General features: G+C 43.9%; 1 protein-coding gene across 1 annotated transcript in view; it reads right to left on the minus strand.

Moving 5' to 3' along the window:
* LOC120990506 (shootin-1-like) overlaps positions 1 to 23723 on the minus strand; it is a 45908-nt gene that overhangs the window by 17428 nt on the left and 4757 nt on the right. The window contains exons 2-7 of the mRNA XM_040419365.1: positions 8985 to 9028; positions 5762 to 5801; positions 4206 to 4300; positions 3302 to 3461; positions 1481 to 1578; positions 709 to 790 (exon numbers count right to left, since the gene is read on the minus strand). Of these exons, the coding sequence (XP_040275299.1) occupies positions 709 to 790; positions 1481 to 1578; positions 3302 to 3461; positions 4206 to 4300; positions 5762 to 5801; positions 8985 to 9028 (519 nt within the window). The remainder of the gene's footprint in view (positions 1 to 708; positions 791 to 1480; positions 1579 to 3301; positions 3462 to 4205; positions 4301 to 5761; positions 5802 to 8984; positions 9029 to 23723) is intronic.

Raw genomic sequence — 23723 nt, forward strand, 5'->3', positions numbered from 1 at the left:
CCACCACTAGTCTCCATCGGTCCAGCATTTCTGTTAAGCCGTGGTGTCCATAGTGATTTAATGTCAGGTGGTCACATTGTCCAATATCATCCACCAGATTTTATAACACTATCAACAAAAGAATCTTGTGATCATCAACAATCAGTTGACAAGGGCTTGTTCTGGATGGCTCCCGATTCTCCTCCATTTTCTGGTCACAGAAATTCACTTGGCCAACCACTGCCTCACACATTGATTGGCTGAGTGGTATGTTCCTGAGAGCCAAGAGGGATCAGGAAGAAGAGGTCAATATGGACCTGGAAAGCGCCGTAGCATTGGGGGGTTAGGTGAGTATAACTTTTTTTGTGCCATTCTGATCCTCCGTTACCGAACAACCAGTCAAAAAGGGACAATTGCTTTATCATTTAACACTTGGATTGGGCACCAATTTCTGCATTGCCAGGCAACCATCTAGTGTATAAACTTTTCTCCAAAGGTGGTTTTATGGGGAGTGGCTTCTCTCCATAAACACGTATGCTTAGCTGAGCATGCATGTTTACAGTAGAGTCCAGTGAAGTAGCCATTTGCCAGATGGTCTAGCCCCGACCAACAGCAGAGATATATGACCACCTTGCCTGTCCCACCACCAAATAGATTTATAGCAGATCCAAACTTTATTTTTGGCCAGAGATTACAGACATTGTTGTCAGTGGGTTCTGCAAAACTTACCTCTGTTTAACTTTAAAAACTTATTTTGGCTTTTTTCAAGTTTCATACTTATGGCTTCTTTTTCCAGTCTCTCAACTTCAAGCTGCAAGAAAAGTTTAAAGGGGTTGTTCGGCGTGGCAAAATTTGTAGTAAAGTATCAATAGTCACCCTCATGATCCCTCTTCATTGACGTTCTACTGGTTACTAGGTCTCTGCTGGCCTCTACTTTCGGTTATGTGCTTGACGGACAGGAAATTACATTGGATGCTCAGCCAATCACTGTCCACATCGGTGACCCATCTCACCCAACGATTGGCTAAACGGACATCACCTGCTATTTCCTGTCTGTCCAGCCTGAACCAGGAAATGGAGACCAATTGAGACATGGAAAGTTTCAGAATGGCACTGGTGGGGGATCGGTGAGGGTGGGTGTCGAATCTGTCATTATTTTGCACCATTCTGAGCTATGTTTAAAATATCAAAAAAGTGAGTTAAATTTAAATGCACAATTCCTCTTTTTGTTGATTTATTTTGCTGGTGTTACCGTACAACCATTTTAATTGATAAATAGACAAGGTCCACACATCTTATAGTATGGTTATTCCATCTACTTATGGCAATAACCACATTTTATATCATGATAATTACGAGAGGTTTTCACAGACCCGCCCTTTTATAGATATATTAAAATAAAGATGACAACACATGACATGACCCTTGATACAAATAACCCCAAGTAAAAGACCCTTTAATATCTTATGGCACTGATTTATAAGCTCGGCCATCTTCTTACCTCCTTGTTTAACCTTTTTGCCTCTAGTCTTAGCTCTTGTAGCTCAGATGCAATTTGTTCCTTTTCTTCTGACAATTTCTGGATGTTCTTCTTCAAATCTAGAATGACAAAAAAGAAACTTCCAAATGGACCGTCTATGTCAGATGATAAGGTAGAGGATCTTCCATGATTGGCTTATGGCTGGTGTCTGGTCCAAACAATGGGTTTTCCAACTCCTCTACTGGAACAGACTACTGCGGTTACTAAACGTTTATAGAATGACATAGTCTTGAAAAATTGATTTTTTTTTTGTATTTACTGAAAAGAAAATTCAAGATGGCAGAAGTTAGTCTTGGTTGAAGTTATGCAAGTATAAATTAATAGATTCCATTAGCTGAAGCGGTTCAAACTGTCCATTACAGCTGATTTCTGGTACATTTCCCACCTCGGCCTCCACATCCTCCGTCCCCAGCCCCCATCGTACCTATTGCTTTTGAAACCGAAAGGAGATACAAATCTGATGTACTATGGAGAATCTCCCCATTGTTCTCATGGCAAATGGTTCAATGTTCAATGATTGAGAACTTGATCTAGTGAAATCTTGTGTACGACACAGTCCTCGATAAAAACGACCCAAGACCAGGGATGGACTGAGCCATCAACAAGACCAAAGTCTGTGAATGGAAGGGCCACACATGCAGACAGTGTGTTGTAATGCTTTCAATGGATCCCATGCAACTGTAAAGTGATTTCAGGAAATTGAAAAGTTATGATAATTAAGGACTAAGTCCATCATATCTCTTCTTACTTTTCTGAGCGTGCAGCCCAAATGCCTCCTCAATTTATTATGATCCCCTCCATCTTCCAGATTCTTCTTCTCATAGTGACAATAACTACCTCTCTCTGTGGAGGCTCCTTTCACCATTCAGTTGGGGCTGTTCAGTCCACCACTCTGTATTTTTACATGCATCTTACTACCTTCTAATCTATTGAGCACTTTTGACCATCAACTAGTTGACCAGTTGTGTGTTTTTGAGGCTCATTTACAGTGGGGGGGATAATTGGTAAAATTTTCATCTTGGTCATTGTCCAGTGCAAAGCTGGCCAGTGTTCAGACAACAAACAAGCGAATGTTTATTTGTCACAGTTTTTATTTGGACATTAAAATCACTGTTTTTCACCAGGCCATAGTCCCATGTGTAGACACTGGGGAGTCAACAATCATTAATTTAAACCCCCCACTATTATTGTGGTATGTAAATATGACTAACCAAGTCAGAACAGACTTGCTATATTGTCAAGGGGCGCTTGTAACAGGTAGATTATCTGCCCATGTAAAGGGTCACTTAAGGTGGCCATACACAGTCTAAAGTTGATAAAAGCAGATGATTTCAAACAAGTAGATCATTCGTCAGATGGACATTAACAGCGAACTATGGTTTTAGCAGACCAATTACACACCGTAATCATCTAGAAAGAAGTGAGTCAAGTTTGGACAATATTCACTATACATTAGTCCACAAAAAATCTTTCCGTGAAAGAACATTTACAGAATGTTCCTAGAAAGATTAATTGTCTCATTGCCATTGAACATGTATGGTCAGTTCGATGTCTGTAACAGCCAATATAGAATAAAATGTATTTTGGCTACACTGATCTTTCACCAGACAATCACTCATTCAATGGTTGTTCAACCATCAACTTCCCTCCAGCTAATGTGTATGGGCCCTTATATTACATGATTTGATTTTTGACTTCAGAGGCTCAAAGAACCAGAGATCCAATAGTCATCCTATGCCCTAAGACAGTAGTTATATGGAAATGTGAATGTGGCATATGTACCTTCAACCAGTTGCTGGTTCACCTCAGAAGAATCTGTGTCCACCGCTGTCATGTGCTGGTCATCGAGAACCATAGACTGGACATCTTCCAGCTGCTCGCACAGTATCGAAGCTACTATTTGAGTGTCTATAGAGTTCAGCTTATTGTCCTCTTTATGGACCTGAAATCATAAAGAACCTCATGGATATTCTAGATCACTTCTACTTTTTGAAGGTTTTTAGGCAATTTCGAGAATTATGTTGAAAACGGAACAACATCCATCATAAAACAGAATATTTAACCTTGATCTGTAGATGTGATCACTTGGCTCATAAAGATGGCATTACACATTAGTCGGCTGGGATAGGACAACCATCTATTCTATATTTTTGCCTCCTGACTTTCCTTCAACACCAGATATCGAGGGAGATAAGATCAGGAATTTTGCTAATGTTTCTCTTGAAAGAGTTTAGCTTGATATGGGATATTTCTCTAATGTTATTCTGGTGCTAGAGTTGCCCTGTCATATACCCTGTAGGCCATTAGTAAATTTTGAGATAATAGAGGAAGTCCTCTGTTTAGCATTCTCTGTGGAGAGAGGTTAGAAACATCTTCTAAATGGACATTGTGTAATGCTTTACTTCTCCTGTGGTGGCACTGCAGGGAGAATGAACACTTACTGCTAGGTTTCCTCACAGATTACAGCTGATCACCAGAGGTTCCAGCAGTTGGACACTTTCTAATCTCAAGGGATCCTTCTTACAAGCAGAGAGCAAAGGAGAACCCCTTGTGATTCATCTTTAACAAAAATGAAAGTATGATCCAACCCTTGCTTTACCAGTAGTCTGACAGAGTGTATTTATTGATTCTCTATTATTTGGAATCTCAGATGTGATTCTTTGACCTGGTGTTTCACATTATTGACCTGGATTTCATGTTCCTCAGCCTGCTCCTCAAGTGTTAACTCCGTCTCACACTCGGCTTCAAGTACTGTGAATTCTTCCAGAAGTTTTTGTGATACTGCGGAAAAATGTGGGAGCATAAAAACATCTGTAATCAATATTGTGGAATAATAATGATAGCTTGGACACTATATTATTATTTAGTTGCAGTAGTTTAGCAGTATCAGTAACCACGTCCAATAGTCTTGCAGGCCAGTATAATATCCATTAGACTTTAGAAGGAGTCTTCTTAGCCAGTACCCCATGGTCACCCCAGACCCACCAGTGGCCATAACATCCTGACTCCCTTATTCTTGCTAGCAACAACCTCCTAGTCCTTGCAAGTGCCGACCCAGGGAGGGAGCAAAGTCCACCCAGGTGCACAAACCACACAGAGTTATTTTGGGAAATTGATTGTGAGGGTAACTTTTGAAGTCCGTTTTCGTTAAAGGGGTTATCTGACTGTTTGCAACTAATGACCTTTCCTCTAGATAGACATCAGCTTCTGATCTATGAAGGGGGGTCTCACACCCTCACTGGTCAGCTGTTTGAGAAGGCCCCAGAGCTACTTCTCGCTGCATACCCTAGGCCAGTGACATCATGACCATCAGTCACGTGGCCTAGGTGCAGCTCAGTGTGGGAGGAAATCGGAGAACCCATGCAAACACGGAGACAACGTACAAACTCCATGCAGATGTTGTCCTTGGTCAGAGTCGAACCCAGGACCCCCGCTCTGCAAGGCACCAATCAATCACTGGACCACCATCTAGAGATATTACTTCATCTTTTATACCACTGCCTACTAGAGTAAGATTCTAACATTTTATGTGACTTTTAAAAAAAATGACATATTTGATAAATCTGGCATAAACCCTCTCGCCTGGCCAACCCCATCCACTTTCCAAAAGTGGCATGCGCTGAATAAAATCGCAAAAAGAAGTTTAAATTTTTTTGTGCAAAAACGTGCCCCAAAATTTTGCATACAGGGCCTCATACATTTGCTTCATTATTTCTTATTACATGTTTTTTATATTTCTCCTGAAATTCAGCAGTGTATAACCCAATATCCCCATAGAGACAAAATTCCTGACATCACTCAGGTCTAGTTGTCCCGTCGCACTTCATGGGATTCTATTATAAGTCGATCTCTCCATACCCGAGACTCCAAGTTGCAGATAAGTTGCGAGACACAAAAATATCGCACAGTTATTTTAGAACTGTGCAAACAGCCGAGTCTCAGGCGAGTCGAGCGTGGCGCACAACTTCCATTAAAATCAGTAGGGGAAAAGTTGCACACAACGTGCAACACAAAGTTTGACTTGTCTGGAATTTTTTGTGACTCTTAGATCGCAGTCACGTTTCGACGCCATTGACAAACATTACATGAAATGTTGTGGGACACATGTCGCTGTGTAGCCGAACCCTAATGTTACGCAAATCAATGAGATATTTTGATGGATGAATTTAGGAAACCCCAAGCTGTACAAAAACATTTCCACCATCAAAATTATAAACCTGAGGAGAACCGGACTACACCTACATTCAGCAAATTCTTGGAGCTGCCTCTGACTGTCTTCCTCCTGTGAAAGAAGAACATGCAGGATAAAACTAGAGCACTATGGACAGATAGCATATAATAACATGTCTGAAGGCCCAGCATCACCCAAAAATATTCCAGATTAGGAAATATCCTCACTGATGATACCAGTTCTCCTCAGATACCACTGCCACTGTATTCTAGTATTGCTAGCTCTGACATCACTGGCCCACCCTGATAACCCTAACCCTTAGGCTTCATGCAAACGACCATATTTTGCATCGGTGTCTGATCCATATTTTTTGACGGTCGCACATGGTCCCTTTCATTTCTATGCATCCGCAAAAAAAAAAAATGGACTGCGCACATGTCATCCGTGTGCATCTGTATATCCTATTCTTTTCCGTATTGCGGACAGGAATAATCACTTCAGATTGCACATGGAAGGTGTCGGTATTTTGCAGATCTGTGATTTGTGGGCTGCAATACGGACACATTAGTGTGCATAAGGCCTTTCTCTGATGTCACAGCCCTCCCAGATAACCCCGCCTCCTCATACTGATGTCACCATCCCTCTGCAGATAACTCCACCTTCTGCTCTCCATGTGGATAACCCCACCTCCTCATACTGATGTCACCATCCCTCTGCAGATAACTCCACCTTCTGCTCTCCATGTGGATAACCCCGCCTCCTCATACTGATGTCACCATCCCTCTGCAGATAACTCCACCTTCTGCTCTCCATGTGGATAACCCCACCTCCTCATACTGATGTCACCATCCCACTGCAGATAACTCCACCTTCTGCTCTCCATGTGGATAACCCCACCTCCTCATACTGATGTCACCATCCCTCTGCAGATAACTCCACCTTCTGCTCTCCATGTGGATAACCCCACCTCCTCATACTGATGTCACCATCCCTCTGCAGATAACTCCACCTTCTGCTCTCCATGTGGATAACCCCACCTCCTCATACTGATGTCACCATCTCTCTGCAGATAACTCCACCTTCTGCTCTCCATGTGGATAACCCCGCCTCCTCATACTGATGTCACCATCCCTCTGCAGATAACTCCACCTTCTGCTCTCCATGTGGATAACCCCACCTCCTCATACTGATGTCACCATCCATCTGCAGATAACTCCACCTTCTGCTCTCCATGTGGATAACCCCACCTCCTCATACTGATGTCACCATCCCTCTGCAGATAACTCCACCTTCTGCTCTCCATGTGGATAACCCCACCTCCTCATACTGATGTCACCATCCCTCTGCAGATAACTCCACCTTCTGCTCTCCATGTGGATAACCCCACCTCCTCATACTGATGTCACCATCCCTCTGCAGATAACTCCACCTTCTGCTCTCCATGTGGATAACGCCGCCTCCTCATACTGATGTCACCATCCCTCTGCAGATAACTCCACCTTCTGCTCTCCATGTGGATAACCCCACCTCCTCATACTGATGTCACCATCCCTCTGCAGATAACTCCACCTTCTGCTCTCCATGTGGATAACCCCACCTCCTCATACTGATGTCACCATCCCACTGCAGATAACTCCACCTTCTGCTCTCCATGTGGATAACCCCACCTCCTCATACTGATGTCACCATCTCTCTGCAGATAACTCCACCTTCTGCTCTCCATGTGGATAACCCCGCCTCCTCATACTGATGTCACCATCCCTCTGCAGATAACTCCACCTTCTGCTCTCCATGTGGATAACCCCACCTCCTCATACTGATGTCACCATCCATCTGCAGATAACTCCACCTTCTGCTCTCCATGTGGATAACCCCACCTCCTCATACTGATGTCACCATCCCTCTGCAGATAACTCCACCTTCTGCTCTCCATGTGGATAACCCCACCTCCTCATACTGATGTCACCATCCCTCTGCAGATAACTCCACCTTCTGCTCTCCATGTGGATAACCCCACCTCCTCATACTGATGTCACCATCCCTCTGCAGATAACTCACCTTCTGCTCTCCATGTGGATAACCCCACCTCCTCATACTGATGTCACCATCCCTCTGCAGATAACTCACCTTCTGCTCTCCATGTGGATAACCCCACCTCCTCATACTGATGTCACCATCCCTCTGCAGATAACTCAACCTTCTGCTCTCCATGTGGATTACCCCACCTCCTCATACTGATGTCACCATCCCTCTGCAGATAACTTCACCTTCTCTTTTGGTCTTCATTTAGATAACCCTGCCTCCCTGCCTGCTTTATCTCATGTCACCATCTCTAAATAGATACCCCCGTCCCTTGATGTCAACAACCCTCCCAGGTTACCCCACTTCCTCATACTGATGTCACCAACTCGCTGCAGACTCCACCTTCTGATCTCCATGTAGATAACTTCACCTCTTCATACTTATTTCACAGGCCATCTCCTAGATAGCCCCAACATCTGCTCTCCAGTCTAGTATGGAGGTTGCATGCATCTGGCACTTTCTATGGGGGTGCATGTTCCTGGCCTTGAATTGGGGGAACATGTTACTGGCACTTTGTATGAGGGGACATGTGACGAGCAGTCTATTTGGCTACACTGTATATGGTAGAATGGGGATATCACTGTATATAGTCCTGTGGGTAAAGATGGGTAGCTTGCAGAAAATCTTGCCATCCCTATCATCTGAGGAGAAGCAGGGCAGAGATTGGGTTATCGGAGGTGTTCTTTAAGCACTTCAATGAAGTTGACGCTATCATATAGAAATTATTTTGGCCGGAATTATATGGATACAGCCACTGTATGTGTGGGAATACATCTCTGTATGGATACAGCTACTGTATGTGTGGGAATACAGCTCTGTATGGATATAGCTACTGTATGTATCGGCACTATTAGGCAGATATTTGATCTGCACTACTGGATGCTGCTAGCTAGGTATATGGTATGTTCAAGGAAGGTCCATTTTAGCCTTTGCAGCATTAATTAGCCTGAATACAGTTAGATGAGTGTGTGCTATATGGTTTATTAAGCTGTGATTGTAGGTATAAGTTGGTTAGTCCATAAAGTGATGGCCATTGGCTAAGCTTCGTGGGATCTCCTATTGACATCATAATGTAACGTTGCCTATCTTGATGTCTGAATCCATTTTAAATTCTGCTGTATTGAAAATGCTTCCATATATGAGTGCATTAGATTGTATTAGATGCAACCATTTTGTATGGTAAGGAACAGTAGGTGGCTGACTGTGGATTACCTCACTGATGATGTCCGATTCAGAACTGCTGGAGAGCTGGATATCTGGAAGATAGACAAAAAGCAAACCAACAATTACCAGATGGGCTGTAAGAGACAGAGGAGAGGAAGAATATAGAGGTCACCATCCAGAACTACGGCCAGCAAACTCAATCTGCTACCTATCTCCCTTCACCACGCTGGTTGGTAGATCTAAGGGTACCTCGAGGTAATCATCCAGAGCACCCTGCAAGGCAGGTTGGATTTGGCTGCTAGAGACCCTGGTTACGTTTGCTGAGTAAGATGGTTGAACACAGTTGTTGGCTGTCAAGGGGCAGTGGCTTTGGACACACTGTACCAACTAACCAGTTTGGCTTTGGGCTATCTCTAAGGGTGTTATCCTGGCAGTACCCTGGTATTCACCATTTAACCTCTATACAGAGATCTGAACCTCGCTGCAGAGGAGCTACCATGCTACTACCTCTTGAGATTGACCTAGTGTAGTTGGCAGCTGACCCATGTGGGTCAGAGACATGAGTCCAAAGCACCAATGGGTCAGGCAATGACAGGACAAGTTCAGGGCAGGCAGAGAAACAATTCTGAAATCAGGGCAGGTGACAATGGACAATACGAGAAACAGACTAAAGTTAGGGCAGATGGCATGGAGTCAGAGTCGGTTGTCAGGTAGTCAAACAGAATATCTCACCTTCACTGGTAACTAGAGACTAAGCACCCAAAACTCAGGCACCCTTCCACTGGGCAGGGCCCCTTAAACACACAGGGAAGACCGGCCATTGGCTAGGGTAGGGTTGGGGGCTTGGGGCGCACGCACACTGGCTCTTTGAGAGGTTGACAGTGAGCTAGCATGTATTTACAATATAGACGAGGCCAGCAGGGGAGCAGGACCGGACAGCAGGTAATCAGCCAGCACGATTAGTGCTGCGCATGTGCCGCAGGAAAGAACAGGCAACGGTGGGAATCGGACGCCAGCTCAAGTAGGCTTACACATAGAAGATCTATCAGATATCAAGGAGTAGCAGGAGAATACAAGCCAGAGTAAAACACCAGGAGAGTCAGTGTAAGCCAAAAAAGGTTAATCCAAAAACAAGCTGAGGAGTCAAAGCTAGATGAAAAAGTAAAAACCTAATCAGTAAGGGGTTAATATTAGAAAAACCCGGAAGAGTCAACGCAGGTCAATACACAGGAAGCTCTAACTAGGATGCAGAGCTCAGACTGAAGCCAGTAATCAATGAGTCACCGGCAATGACAAGAAGTAAATGCCAGACTTAATCCCCCACTTAGCTCCGGGATTGGTGCCAAGCCAGGAACCTGAACGGCTCAGCGTCCAGACTCACGGGTAGGCCAACCAGCCGAAGCTTGGCTGGTTGGCATGGCAACTCTTCTGGAACAGCCATGCACTGGATCATGGCTGGGTTCCTGACATGGGCACTGTGGACCTTCTAAAGGCTCCTCATCCCAAGGCTAACAACTCCACATTGCAGGCTCTGCTCCCAATGAGAGGGTCCTTTCAGAAAAGAAACTTGTCTCCATAAAGATGCAGGCCAGTCTGCGGCATGTTATAGATAGTGATGGACGAACATCAGTCGGGACGACTTGCGAACTTTAATGGCAGGCGAATCTGAAAAACCTTCACGTCATATTTTCAGCCAGCAAACACTTACTAGAAGTACACAAATAGTCCCACACCATGGACAGTGATATACCAGAGGGGGATCACTGGCAAAAATTCCCCCAAAATATATGTATTTTAATCAGGGCCATTTTTATGCGTCTTAAAGAAAAAATGTTATTTTCTATCGGTTTGATGTATACAAATGGGCAGCACTCCACGTTTTTGTATCCTGCAGAGTCCATTAAAAAAATGCATACGTTAACGTAATTTTTTTTTCTACCATGGAACTGTATGGTGAATGGACGCCACTGTACGGTATCAGTCTGAGGCATCTAATAACGCATACATTTTTGGTATACATTAAATGGATGGCAAAAATGGGATGTGAACCCAGCCCTAGTGTCAGAATAAGCCCCAGTACACAGCGGAGCAGCGTGGCGGAGAGGGGAGGCCGCCATGTACTGACAGAGCGCTACCTGGGCCTGGTGGTCAGGGATGAGGACTGTGTTTCCCAAGGATCATTTTCTACTGGGAAATACAGGGCACAGTATAATACACTAGAATCTATATAATATAAAGATATTATCCCTACCCCCGAAAAATAATACAATTAGGCGGTCATTTATTATATAGAAATACGTCTATGTTAGGCGTATTTGTGACACAGATTGTGGCGCAAAGGTCCTTAGCACCGCAATCTGCATATTTTTTATATAAAAAAATGATGGCGTGGGCAGGGAAAGGGATACAGTTACGGCCATCCAGTTATTGGATACCACCGCCATACATTGACCGGATAACACCTCTGTACAGTGACCGGATAACACCGCCATACCATAACCGGATAAAAGGGTATAAGAGGGCAAAGTACAGGGAATCACTAGGAGCACTGCACAGGGTGTGGTAAGAGGGCGCAATGCAGGGTATAAGGGGGCACAGTGACCCTGTGACATTAGAAGATCCTTATGGTGAATGCGGTTCATGCGCCACCATAATGAGAGGCAGAGGAGTGAGACAGGGGTGTGATTATGTGGCTAGAGATAGAAAATTTAACTGTCGGCCAGTACAAGCCCCAAAAATTAGGCAATAGGCATTCACCTGACATAAAAGACCATTTATGCCGCTTTATATACATAAGGCAAGGACCATTCTTTGTTCTGGGTGGTGGCGGATATGTGTGGGCTGGCATGAGGAAATTCAATTACACGTGGTCATCATAGGTGTTGAATTTCGCCGAGATCCATGCCTCACTAATTTTTAAAAATGTGAGGTAGTCCACACTGTCGTGAGCTAGGCGAGTGCGCTTATTGGTCACGATCCTCCCTGCTGCGCTGAACGTCCTTTCGGACAGGACACTCGACGAGGGGCAAGCCAAGAGTTCTATGGCAAATTGTGCCAGCTCTGGCCACAGATCAAGTCTGCACACCCAGTAGTCCAGGGGTTCCTCGCTTAATCAGAGCATCCACATCGGCCGTTAACCCGATGTAGTCGGACACCTGTCGATCTAGGCGTTCCCTGAGGATGGATCCGGAGGGCGGCTGTCGATGGGTTGGCTGCAAGAATGATCTCATATCTGAAGTTACCAACACATCTTTAAACCGCCCTCTTTTTGCAGGTGCAGTAGGATTGGTACCCGCACCTGTTTCGCCCGCAACAGCAGAATGCAACATCTCTCGCAGCAAGACCTGGAAATGCTGCATTCTGACAGCCCTCTGTGATGCTGGTAACATGTCTACCATTTTGTGTTTGTACCAGGGGTCTAAGTAAGTTGCCACCCAGTACTGGTCCTTGACCTTTATGCTTTTTATACGGGGGTCCCTTTTCAAACACTGGAGCAGGAAGGCCCCCATTTGCACTAAATTAGAAGTGGTGGAGCGCTCTGGCTCCTGCTCATTGCCCAGGAGAATGTCATCCTTGGTCTCCTCCCCCCAGCCTCGGACAACACCAGGGATCCCCGAAAGTTTAAAGTCCCCCTCAAAGCCTGATCTTCTTGCTCCTCCTCCTCCCCCCCCCCCCCCCAGCCACCATCCTCCTCTGACTCCTCTTCAGACTCCTGCTAACTTGTCTCAGATGGAGTAGCCCCCCTGGGAATTCATTCATCATTGCGACTTCCTCATCTTCCAGCTCCTGCTCCTCGATGGCTTGATCAATGACACAACGCAATGCACGCTCCAGAAATAAGGCATAAGGTATGATGTCACTGATGGCGCCCTGGCTGCGATTGACCAGTTTTGTGGTCTCATCAAATGGCCGCAGAAGTCTGCATGCATCGCGCATGAGCAGCCACTGGCGCGGTGAAAAGAAACCAAGCTCCTCAGAACCTGTCCTGCTGCAGAGTTTGTACAGGTAGCTGTTAAAGGCACGTTTTTTGCTGGAGCAGCCTATCAAGCATATACAAGGTGGAGTTCCAGCGAGTCTGGCAGTCACAAATAAGACGTCTGATGGGCAAGTGGTGTCGCCACTGAATGTCAGTAAGGCCAGCCATGGCCGTGTAAGATCTTCTAAAATGGCCAGATTTTTCTGGCCTGCCGCAAGACGTCCTGGACCCCGCAGTATTTGGCAACGAATCGCTGCACGACTAAGTTCAGGAGGTGTGCCACTCACGGGACGTGTGTCATTTTGCCCTGTTTCAGCGCGCTCAGCAGATTGGCATCGTTGTCGCACACCACTTTACCAACTGTCAAATTGAGCGGGGTTAGCCACTGATCGGCCTGTGACCGCAGAGCTGAAAGGAGTGCAGGATCGGTGTGGCTCTTGGCTTCCAGACACAACAGACGCAGCACAGCATGGCAACGTCTCACCTGGAACGTCGAATAGGTTCTGGGGAGCTTGGGGGGAGCAGCGGAAAAGGAGGAGTCAGTTGAGGAGGAGACGGAGGATGGAGTAGGAGGAGGAGAAGAAGAGGCAGGCCTGCATGCAATACGTGGCACACGGGTGCCACGGGTTACATGCTTGACGGCCGTCAGAAAGTTCACCCAGTGGACAGTAAAAGTTATGTGCCGTGCCTGTGTTAGATATATCTTGGCACCGACACTGTGTGCCAGAGATACATTCACTTGCCGCTGAACGTGGCCATATAGCTCCGGGATGCCCTTCTGGGAGAAATATTTCCTTCTGGGGACCTTCCATTGTGGTGTGCCAATGGCCACAAGTTTTCTAAAGGCCTCAGAGTCCACCAATTTATATGGCAGTAGTTGGTGGGCTAGCAGTTCCTACAAGCCAGCGGTCAGCTGTTGGGCAAGAGGATTATCCAGCGTCTTCATTTTTTTACGCTCGAACATTTGGGCCATGGAAGCCTGCCTTCTGCCAGATGAACGCGACGATGGCATGGTGGATGGTGGAGTAACATAGTAACATAGTAACATAGTACATAAGGCCGAAAAAAGACATTTGTCCATCCAGTTCGGCCTGTCATCCTACAAGTTGATCCAGAGGAAGGCAAAAAAACCCTGTGAGGTAGAAGCCAATTTTCCTCACTTTAGGGGAATAAAAAATTCCTTCCCGACTCCAATCAGAATAACTCCCTGGATCAACGACCCCTCTCTAGTAGCTATAGCCTGTAATATTATTATGCTCCAGAAATACATCCAGGCCCCTCTTGAATTCCTTTATTGTACTCACCATCACCACCTCCTCAGGCAGAGAGCTCCATAGTCTCACTGCTCTTACCGTAAAGAATCCTCTTCTATGTTTGTGTACAAACCTTCTTTCCTCCAGATGCAGAGGATGTCCCCTCGTCACAGTCACAGTCCTGGGGATAAATAGCTGATGGGAGAGATCTCTGTACTGACCCCTGATATATTTATACATAGTAATTAGATCTCCCCTCAGTCGTCTTTTTTCTAACGTGAATAACCCTAATTTTGATAATCTTTCAGGGTACTGTAGTCCCCCCATTCCAGTTATTACTTTAGTTGCCCTCCTCTGGACCCTCTCCAGCTCTGCTATGTCTGCCTTGTTCACATGAGCCCAGAACTGTACACAGTACTCCATGTGTGGTCTGACCAGTGATTTGTAAAGTAGTAGGAATATGTTCTCATCACGGGCATCTATGCCCCTTCTGATGCAACCCATTATCTTATTGGCCTTGGAAGCAGCTGCCTGACACTGGTTTTTACTGCTTAGTTTGCTGTTTATTAAAATTCCTAGATCCTTTTCCATGTCAGTGTTACCGAGTGTTTTACCATTTAGTATGTACGGGTGACTTGCATTATTCCTTCCCATGTGCATAACTTTACATTTGTCAGTGTTAAACCTCATCTGCCACTTATCTGCCCAAGCCTCCAATCTATCCAGATCCCTCTGTAGTAGTATACTGTCCTCTTTAGTATATATACAGTATACTGTCCTCTGTAGTATACAGTGTACTGTCCTCTGTAGTATATATATACAGTATACTGTCCTCTGTAGTATATATATACAGTATACTGTCCTCTGTAGTGTATATATACAGTATACTGCCCTCTGTAGTATATATACAGTATATTATCCTCTGTATTATATATACAGTACAGGGAGTGCAGAATTATTAGGCAAGTTGTATTTTTGAGGATTAATTTTATTATTGAACAACAACCATGTTCTCAATGAACCCAAAAAACTCATTAATATCAAAGCTGAATATTTTTGGAAGTAGTTTTTAGTTTGTTTTTAGTTTTAGCTATTTTAGGGGGATATCTGTGTGTGCAGGTGACTATTACTGTGCATAATTATTAGGCAACTTAACAAAAAACAAATATATACCCATTTCAATTATTTATTTTTACCAGTGAAACCAATATAACATCTCAACATTCACAAATATACATTTCTGACATTCAAAAACAAAACAAAAACAAATCAGTGACCAATATAGCCACCTTTCTTTGCAAGGACACTCAAAAGCCTGCCATCCATGGATTCTGTCAGTGTTTTGATCTGTTCACCATCAACATTGCGTGCAGCAGCAACCACAGCCTCCCAGACACTGTTCAGAGAGGTGTACTGTTTTCCCTCCTTGTAAATCTCACATTTGATGATGGACCACAGGTTCTCAATGGGGTTCAGATCAGGTGAACAAGGAGGCCATGTCATTAGATTTTCTTCTTTTATACCCTTTCTTGCCAGCCACGCTGTGGAGTACTTGGACGCGTGTGATGGAGCATTGTCCTGCATGAAAATCATGTTTTTCTTGAAGGATGCAGACTTCTTCCTGTACCACTGCTTGAAGAAGGTGTCTTCCAGAAACTGGCAGTAGGACTGGGAGTTGAGCTTGACTCCATCCTCAACCCGAAAAGGCCCCACAAGCTCATCTTTGATGATACCAGCCCAAACCAGTACTCCACCTCCACCTTGCTGGCGTCTGAGTCGGACTGGAGCTCTCTGCCCTTTACCAATCCAGCCACGGGCCCATCCATCTGGCCCATCAAGACTCACTCACATTTCATCAGTCCATAAAACCTTAGAAAAATCGGTCTTGAGATATTTCTTGGCCCAGTCTTGACGTTTCAGCTTGTGTGTCTTGTTCAGTGGTGGTCGTCTTTCAGCCTTTCTTACCTTGGCCATGTCTCTGAGTATTGCACACCTTGTGCTTTTGGGCACTCCAGTGATGTTGCAGCTCTGAAATATGGCCAAACTGGTGGCAAGTGGCATCTTGGCAGCTGCACGCTTGACTTTTCTCAGTTCATGGGCAGTTATTTTGCGCCTTGGTTTTTCCACACGCTTCTTGCGACCCTGTTGACTATTTTGAATGAAACGCTTGATTGTTCGATGATCGCGCTTCAGAAGCTTTGCAATTTTAAGAGTGCTGCATCCCTCTGCAAGATATCTCACTATTTTTGACTTTTCTGAGCCTGTCAAGTCCTTCTTTTGACCCATTTTGCCAAAGGAAAGGAAGTTGCCTAATAATTATGCGCACCTAATATAGGGTGTTGATGTCATTAGACCACACCCCTTCTCATTACAGAGATGCACATCTCTTAATATGCTTAATTGGTAGTAGGCTTTCGAGCCTATACAGCTTGGAGTAAGACAACATGCATAAAGAGGATGATGTGGTCAAAATACTCATTTGCCTAATAATTCTGCACGCAGTGTATACTGTCCTCTGTAGTATATATACAGTATACTGTCCTCTGTAGTATATATACAGTATACTGTCCTCTGTAGTATATATATACAGTATACTGTCTGCTTCAGTGTTAATTACTTTACACAGTTTAGTGTCATCTGCGAAAATTGATATTTTACTATGCAAGCCTTCTACAAGATCATTAATAAATATATTGAAGAGAATAGGGCCCAATACTGACCCCTAAGGTACTCCACTAGTGACAGTGACCCCTCCAGTACTGACCCCTGAGGTACTCCACTAGTGACAGTGACCCAATCTGAGTGTGTACCGTTAATAACCACCCTCTGTTTTCTATCACTCAGCCAGTTACTTACCCACATACAGATGTTTTCTCCCAGTCCGAGCATTCTCATTTTATATACTAACCTTTTATGTGGTACAGTGTTAAATGCTTTGGAGAAGTCCAGATATACGACATCCATTGATTCACCGCTGTCAAGTCTAGAACTTACCTCCTCATAGAAACTGATTAAATTAGTTTGGCATGACCGATCCCTCACGAAGCCATGCTGATATGGCGTTATTTGCTTATTTCCGTTGAGATGCTCTAAGATAGCATCTCTCAGAAAACCTTCAAACAGTTTACCCACAACAGATGTTAAACTTACCGGCCTATAGTTTCCAGGCTCTGTTTTTGGCCCCTTTTTGAATATTGGCACCACATTTGCCATGCGCCAATCCTGTGGGACATTCCCTGTCAGTATAGAGTCCGCAAATATCAGAAATAAGGGTCTGGCTATGACATTACTTAATTCCTTTAGGATACGGGGGTGTATGCCATCCGGTCCTGGCGATTTGTCTATTTTGATATTTTTAAGTCGCTGATGTAGTTCTTCCTGGGTCAGACAGGACACTTTTAATGGCGAATTTATTTCAGCATTCAGCATTTCATCTGACAGTTTATTTTCCTCAGTGAATACATTGGAGAAAAAAATATTTAACAGCTTTGCTTTCTCCTCGTCGCTCTCTGCGACTCCCCCCTCATTACTCTTTAAAGGGCCGACACCTTCAGATTTATACTTTTTAACATTTATTTAATTAAAGAACATTTTAGGGTTAGTTTTACTCTCTTTGGCAATTAATCTCTCCGTCTCTAGTTTGGCCGCTTTTATTTGTTTTTTACATGTTCTGTTTTTTTCCTTATAGTTTTTCAGTGCTTCCGTGCTACCCTCCTGTTTTAGTGTTTTATATGCTTTCTTTTTGTCTTTTATTGCTTTCTTTACAGTTCTGTTTATCCACATTGGTTTCTTTTTGTTCCTTAACCTTTTATTCCCATACGGTATGTACCTCTCACAATGAGATTTTAGGATGTTTTTAAAGATATCCCATTTTTTGGCTGTATTTTTATTTTTGAGGACTTTGTCCCAGTTAGTTAGGCCTATGGCCTCTCTTAGTTGGCTAAATTTAGCTTTTTTGAAGTTTGGTATTTTTGTTCCTCCCTGTAGAAACGCTCTTTTGAATGATAATTGGAAGGTTATTACTTTATGGTCACTATTTCCCAGGTGTACCCCAACCTGCACGTCTGTTGTTCTGTCAGGTCTATTGGTTAATACTAAGTCCAGTATGGCCGTCCCTCTAGTCGGGTCCTGAACCAGTTGGGAGAGATAATTGTCTTTGGTTATAGCCACGAACCTGTTTCCCTTATGAGATATACAAGTTTCAGTTTCCCAGTCTATATCTGGGTAGTTGAAGTCCCCCATAATAACCACCTCATTATGATTTGCCGCCTCGTCTATCTCGTTTAGTAGTAGATTTTCTGTGGACTCCGGTATATTAGGTGGTTTATAGTAGACTCCTATTAGTAATTTATTGTTGTTTTTAGCTCCATGTATCTCTACCCATAGTGACTCCACATGTTCATGTCCCTCACTTATATCTTCACGGAGTGTGGGCTTTAGACGGGACTTTACATAAAGGCAGACCCCCCCTCCCCCTCTCCGGTTTTGAACAGACTGTAACCTTGTACATTAACTGCCCAGTCATAGCTATCATCCAGCCATGTCTCAGTTATTCCCACTGTCATAGCTATCCTCCAGCCATGTCTCAGTTATTCCCACTGTCATAGCTATCATCCAGCCATGTCTCAGTTATTCCCACTGTCATAGTCCTCCTCACACATCACTAATTCCAGTTCACCAGTTTTATTAGTCAGGCTTCTGCCATTAGTATACATACATTTGAGAGGTTTATGTATATTTTTTACCCTACACCTTTCCTTCTGAACGGTTCTAGGCCCTCCATCCATTCCTCCCTCAGTCCCATTACCTTGCCCCCGGTCTCTATCTGCACTATCTTCCCCTTCTATAGTGTAATTACCCTCCCCCCCAGTCCCTAGTTTAAACACCCCTCCAACCTTCTAGCCCTCTTTCTCCCCAGCACAGCTGCCCCTTCCCCATTGAGGTGCAGCCCGTCCCTACGATGGAGCCTGTAGCCGATAGAGAAGTCGGCCCAGTTCTCCAGGAACCCAAACCCCTCCTTCCTACACCAGTTCTTGAGCCACTTGTTAATTTCCCTAATCTCCCGCTGCCTTTCTTGTGTGGCCCGTGGTACAGGTAGTATTTCGGAAAATACTACCTTTGAGGTCCTTGCCCTAAGCTTTTGCCCTAAATCCCTGAAATCATTTTTAAGGACTCTCCACCTACCCCTAACTTTGTCATTGGTTCCGATATGGACCATGACCGCTGGATCTTCTCCAGCCCCTCCCAGTAATCTGTCAACCCGATCCGCGATGTGTCGAACTCTAGCGCCAGGAAGACAGCACACTGTTCGGCGATCATGGTCTTTGTGACAGATTTCCCTATCTGTTCCCCTAATAATTGAGTCTCCCACTACCAGCACCTGTCTGCCCTGCTCTCCTGGTCCCCTGCTTACCGGAGCTGACATTCCCCTGACTGGCAGAGGAAGTGTCCGGCTGCGGCAGTGCCGTCCCCGGACTGACATCCCCCTCATCTGCCAAACGTGCAAACTTGTTGGGGTGTGTCAGATCAGGGCTAGCCTCCCTGGCACTCTTCCCTCTACCCCGCTTTCTAACTGTTACCCAGCTAGCTACCTCACTTTCCTCAGCCTCCTCTCTGTCCCCCTCCCCCTCATCTACCCCAAAGAGCGCTTGCTCGGTGAGAAGCAAACATTTTTGCAAATTGTCAATGCCTCTCAGTGTTGCAACTTGCCCATTTAGAGATTCGATTAGCGATTCCAAACGGGTAATTTGCTCACATCTTGAACAAAGATTTACACCCTCGAACGGCTGTTCCAGGACTGCATACATTATGCAAGATGTGCACTGGACTGCGTTGTCAATTGTGCAGCACATACTAAATGGGGATTACACCACAAAAGCAAAAAATACAATACAATGTAGTAATAAGATACAGGCTAATTGCAGTCCCCACTGAAGACCCTGAATCTAAAGTCACTTAATCTTAAGTCACACACTTACACAACCACACTTATCAACTACGCGTCGCGGTCAAACTCGTGTTATATATCTGCTTATATTAATATAAATGCAGCTCAATACACCAGCCTGGTTTGCTTCCCCTCTGGAATCAAAAAGGCTGTGCTGTTCTTACTGCTGAGTTTTTAAAGTCTCCTAATTAGACAGCCACACCCTAATTAAACAGCCACACCCTAATTAAACAGCCACACCCTAATTGCTCACCTGTGCAACCCCTGGAGTGGAGGACAAATGGGAGGAGAGAGGAGAAGAGGCAGGACGTGGAGCGCCGGGTGTGTGGCTTTGTGGGTTCTGACGGCGTTGCTCCCACTGGGCTCGGTGATGGGAGGCCAGGTGCCTTCTTAAGGCGGTCGTCCCTAGGTGAGTGTTGGGCTTACCGTGACTTATGCATTGACAGCACAGGCTGCAGATGGCAACACTATTGTCAGCAGCTGACACGTTAAGAAAAGCCCACACTGCGAAGCCATATGCCGTCATCCTGGGAGCACAAGATGTGACCGTGCATGGTGGATGGCTCGCTCCAGATACATTTGCAGTCTGCTTTTTTCCTCCTGTGCCCTGCAAGTTCTGCCTGCTTCTCCTCCCTCTCTGCTGCTCCGTCTCTCCCTCTGAACTCCCTTCCTCTTCCTTTCTTGTGGGCAATGGGGCACCCATGTGACGTCCATTGACACGTCATCATCGTCACCTTCACCAACACTGACATTAGAGATCTTGTAGTAGGCAGTAACAGCAGGGACCACCCTCCTTGGGCTGATCTGGGTACTGTCGTCAGACCGCTGGGTGGCAGCCGTTGCTACCTCCTCTTCCAGATCTGATGCCAAGAATGGCTGCGAATCGGTAAGGTCTGGGAATGGATGGGGAAATAATTCCTCTGACTCGAGTGGAGGGGCTATGGTGGTGGTGGTAGTGGTGTCTTTCGGGGTGCACACAGCAGAGAGTGAGGAGGGTGCAGATACAGAGGATGAGGAGGGTGAAGAAGCAGAAGGCTGAGTGAGCCACTCAACCAACTCTGGTGCGCAATCAGTATTTGGCGGAAACAGGTATATAGCACCCCTCAATCAGTATTTTGTGGAAGAAGGTATAACGCAGCCCTCAACAGGTATATCACACCAGTTGCAATTAGTTGTTCCAATAGTGTTTGCCCCTCTGTATAGCTGCAGTATCGCAGCAGAACCGCACACAACTGCTGCACAATACAAATGCACTATAATATACTTTCTATGTTAGAAAGTATATTATAAGTATATTACACCCTTCAGTATGTCACACCTATCGATAGCACACCTATACCAGTCCTTAAAAGGACTTTTGTGGCCCTATTAGCTAGCGTTTGGTGTCCCTAACAGCCTGTCCCTGCTCCACACAGCAACCTCTCCCTACACTGGCAAAAGACTGAATGTAAAATGGCGGCCAGATCGGGTTCTGTTATAGGTGGGGGTATGTCCATGTGCTGAAACATCTCAATTGGCTGTCCTGTCCCACCTTATGGATGTGTTATGGGTCAAAGTTTGGTGCTATGCAAAAAAAATGGCGCGTGCGAATATCTCCATATGTTCACATGTTTGACGAATCGCAAATGAGCAAAGTTTGCCGCGAAGAGACCGCCGGGCGAATCGCAAGGCCATCTTTAGTTATAGAGCAGAATTGAGAAGATTGATATATAGATTTTTGGGGAAAATATTTAGTATAATTTGTATTTTTTACATTTACCTGTTAATGCATGTTTTTTTTTCTATGCTTAGAAGTGTCGTACTCAGTACTACTAGTGACTGACAGCCCTCCCTGTATATCTGACCGTACAAAGCTAGCTGTCAATCACTGATAGGACCGCCCCCTGGACTCCTAAGCATGAAAAGGCAAAAATGTACATAAAGTATAAATGAATAAAATACAAGTTTTCCCATAAATATATTTTCTAATCTGCTTATCTCCTCCTGATCTATAACTGGACTATGTTTTTATGTTTTTAAATAATAAGTTGCCTACTGTCCTCCCTACTATATATAGTATACATATATAATTACACATATTACTAGGTAACGGGACGCCAAACCTTAGTAAATATCTTTTGGGCCAAGAGTCATGTATGTAGATCCCCATTCAAGGAAAAAGCCGGGCACAGATGATACTTGAAAATAGTGGCTCAACAAAGATAGGTCCCAAGGGTGGTGCACCAATCTGTGAGAGTCACTCACCTCCACTCGATAGCTAAATACCATTCCATGTGGCTGGTCCTCTCTACCAGCGGCTGCAGTGTCGGGTGCTCTCTCTATGTTCTCCATGGTCCCCTCACAAGGTCCTCCAGGCACCACTATTTATGAAGACCATGAACATGCTACACAGCTGTGAGGCCCAGGTGGCCATGTCCTCCGCTCTGACCTCTGAGTCAGCTCTGTAGGCTTTAACCCTTTCATGCCAACTACTTTATACTTTTTACCACTATATATATAGTATATACACCTACTATACGCAATTATCTGTATCATATGTACAGCGCTATGGAATAAATGGAGCTTTAATAATAAATAATAATAATAATAATATACACCTACTATACGTACATATTATACATATATACATTTTTACTACTATATACATCTACTTTACGTACATATTACTATATACACCTACTGTATACATACCGTACATTTTATACATATACCACTACATACACCTATACATACAAATTATACATACACTACTATATACACCTACTATACATACATATTATACATATACCGCTATATACTGTATACTATACATACATATTATACATATACTACTATATACACCTACTATACATACATATTATACATATACTGCTATATACACCTACTATACGTACATATTATACATATACCACTATATACACCTACTATACGCAAATATTATACATATACCGCTATATACACCTACTATACGCAAATATTATACATATACCGCTATATACACCTACTATACATACATATTATACATATACCACTATATATACCTATTGTACATACATATTATACATATACTACTATATACTGTATACTATACGTACATATTATACATATACCACTATATACACCTAGTATACATACATATTATACATATACCACTATATACACCTAGTATACATACATATTATACATATACCACTATATATACCTAGTATACATACATATTATACATATACTACTATATACACCTACTATACATACATATTATACATATACTGCTATATATACCTAATGTACATACATATTATACATATACTACTATATACTGTATACTATACATACATATTATACATATACTACTATATACACCTACTATACATACATATTATACATATACCGCTATATACACCTACTATACATACATATTATACATATACTACTATATACACCTACTATACATACATATTATACATATACCACTATATACACCTAGTGTACATACATATTATACATATACTACTATATACACCTACTATACGTACATATTATACATATACTACTATATATACCTACTATACATACATATTATACATATACTACTATATACACCTACTATA

Source organism: Bufo bufo, chromosome 2, assembly GCF_905171765.1.
Source record: "Bufo bufo chromosome 2, aBufBuf1.1, whole genome shotgun sequence".
NCBI lineage: Eukaryota > Metazoa > Chordata > Amphibia > Anura > Bufonidae > Bufo > Bufo bufo.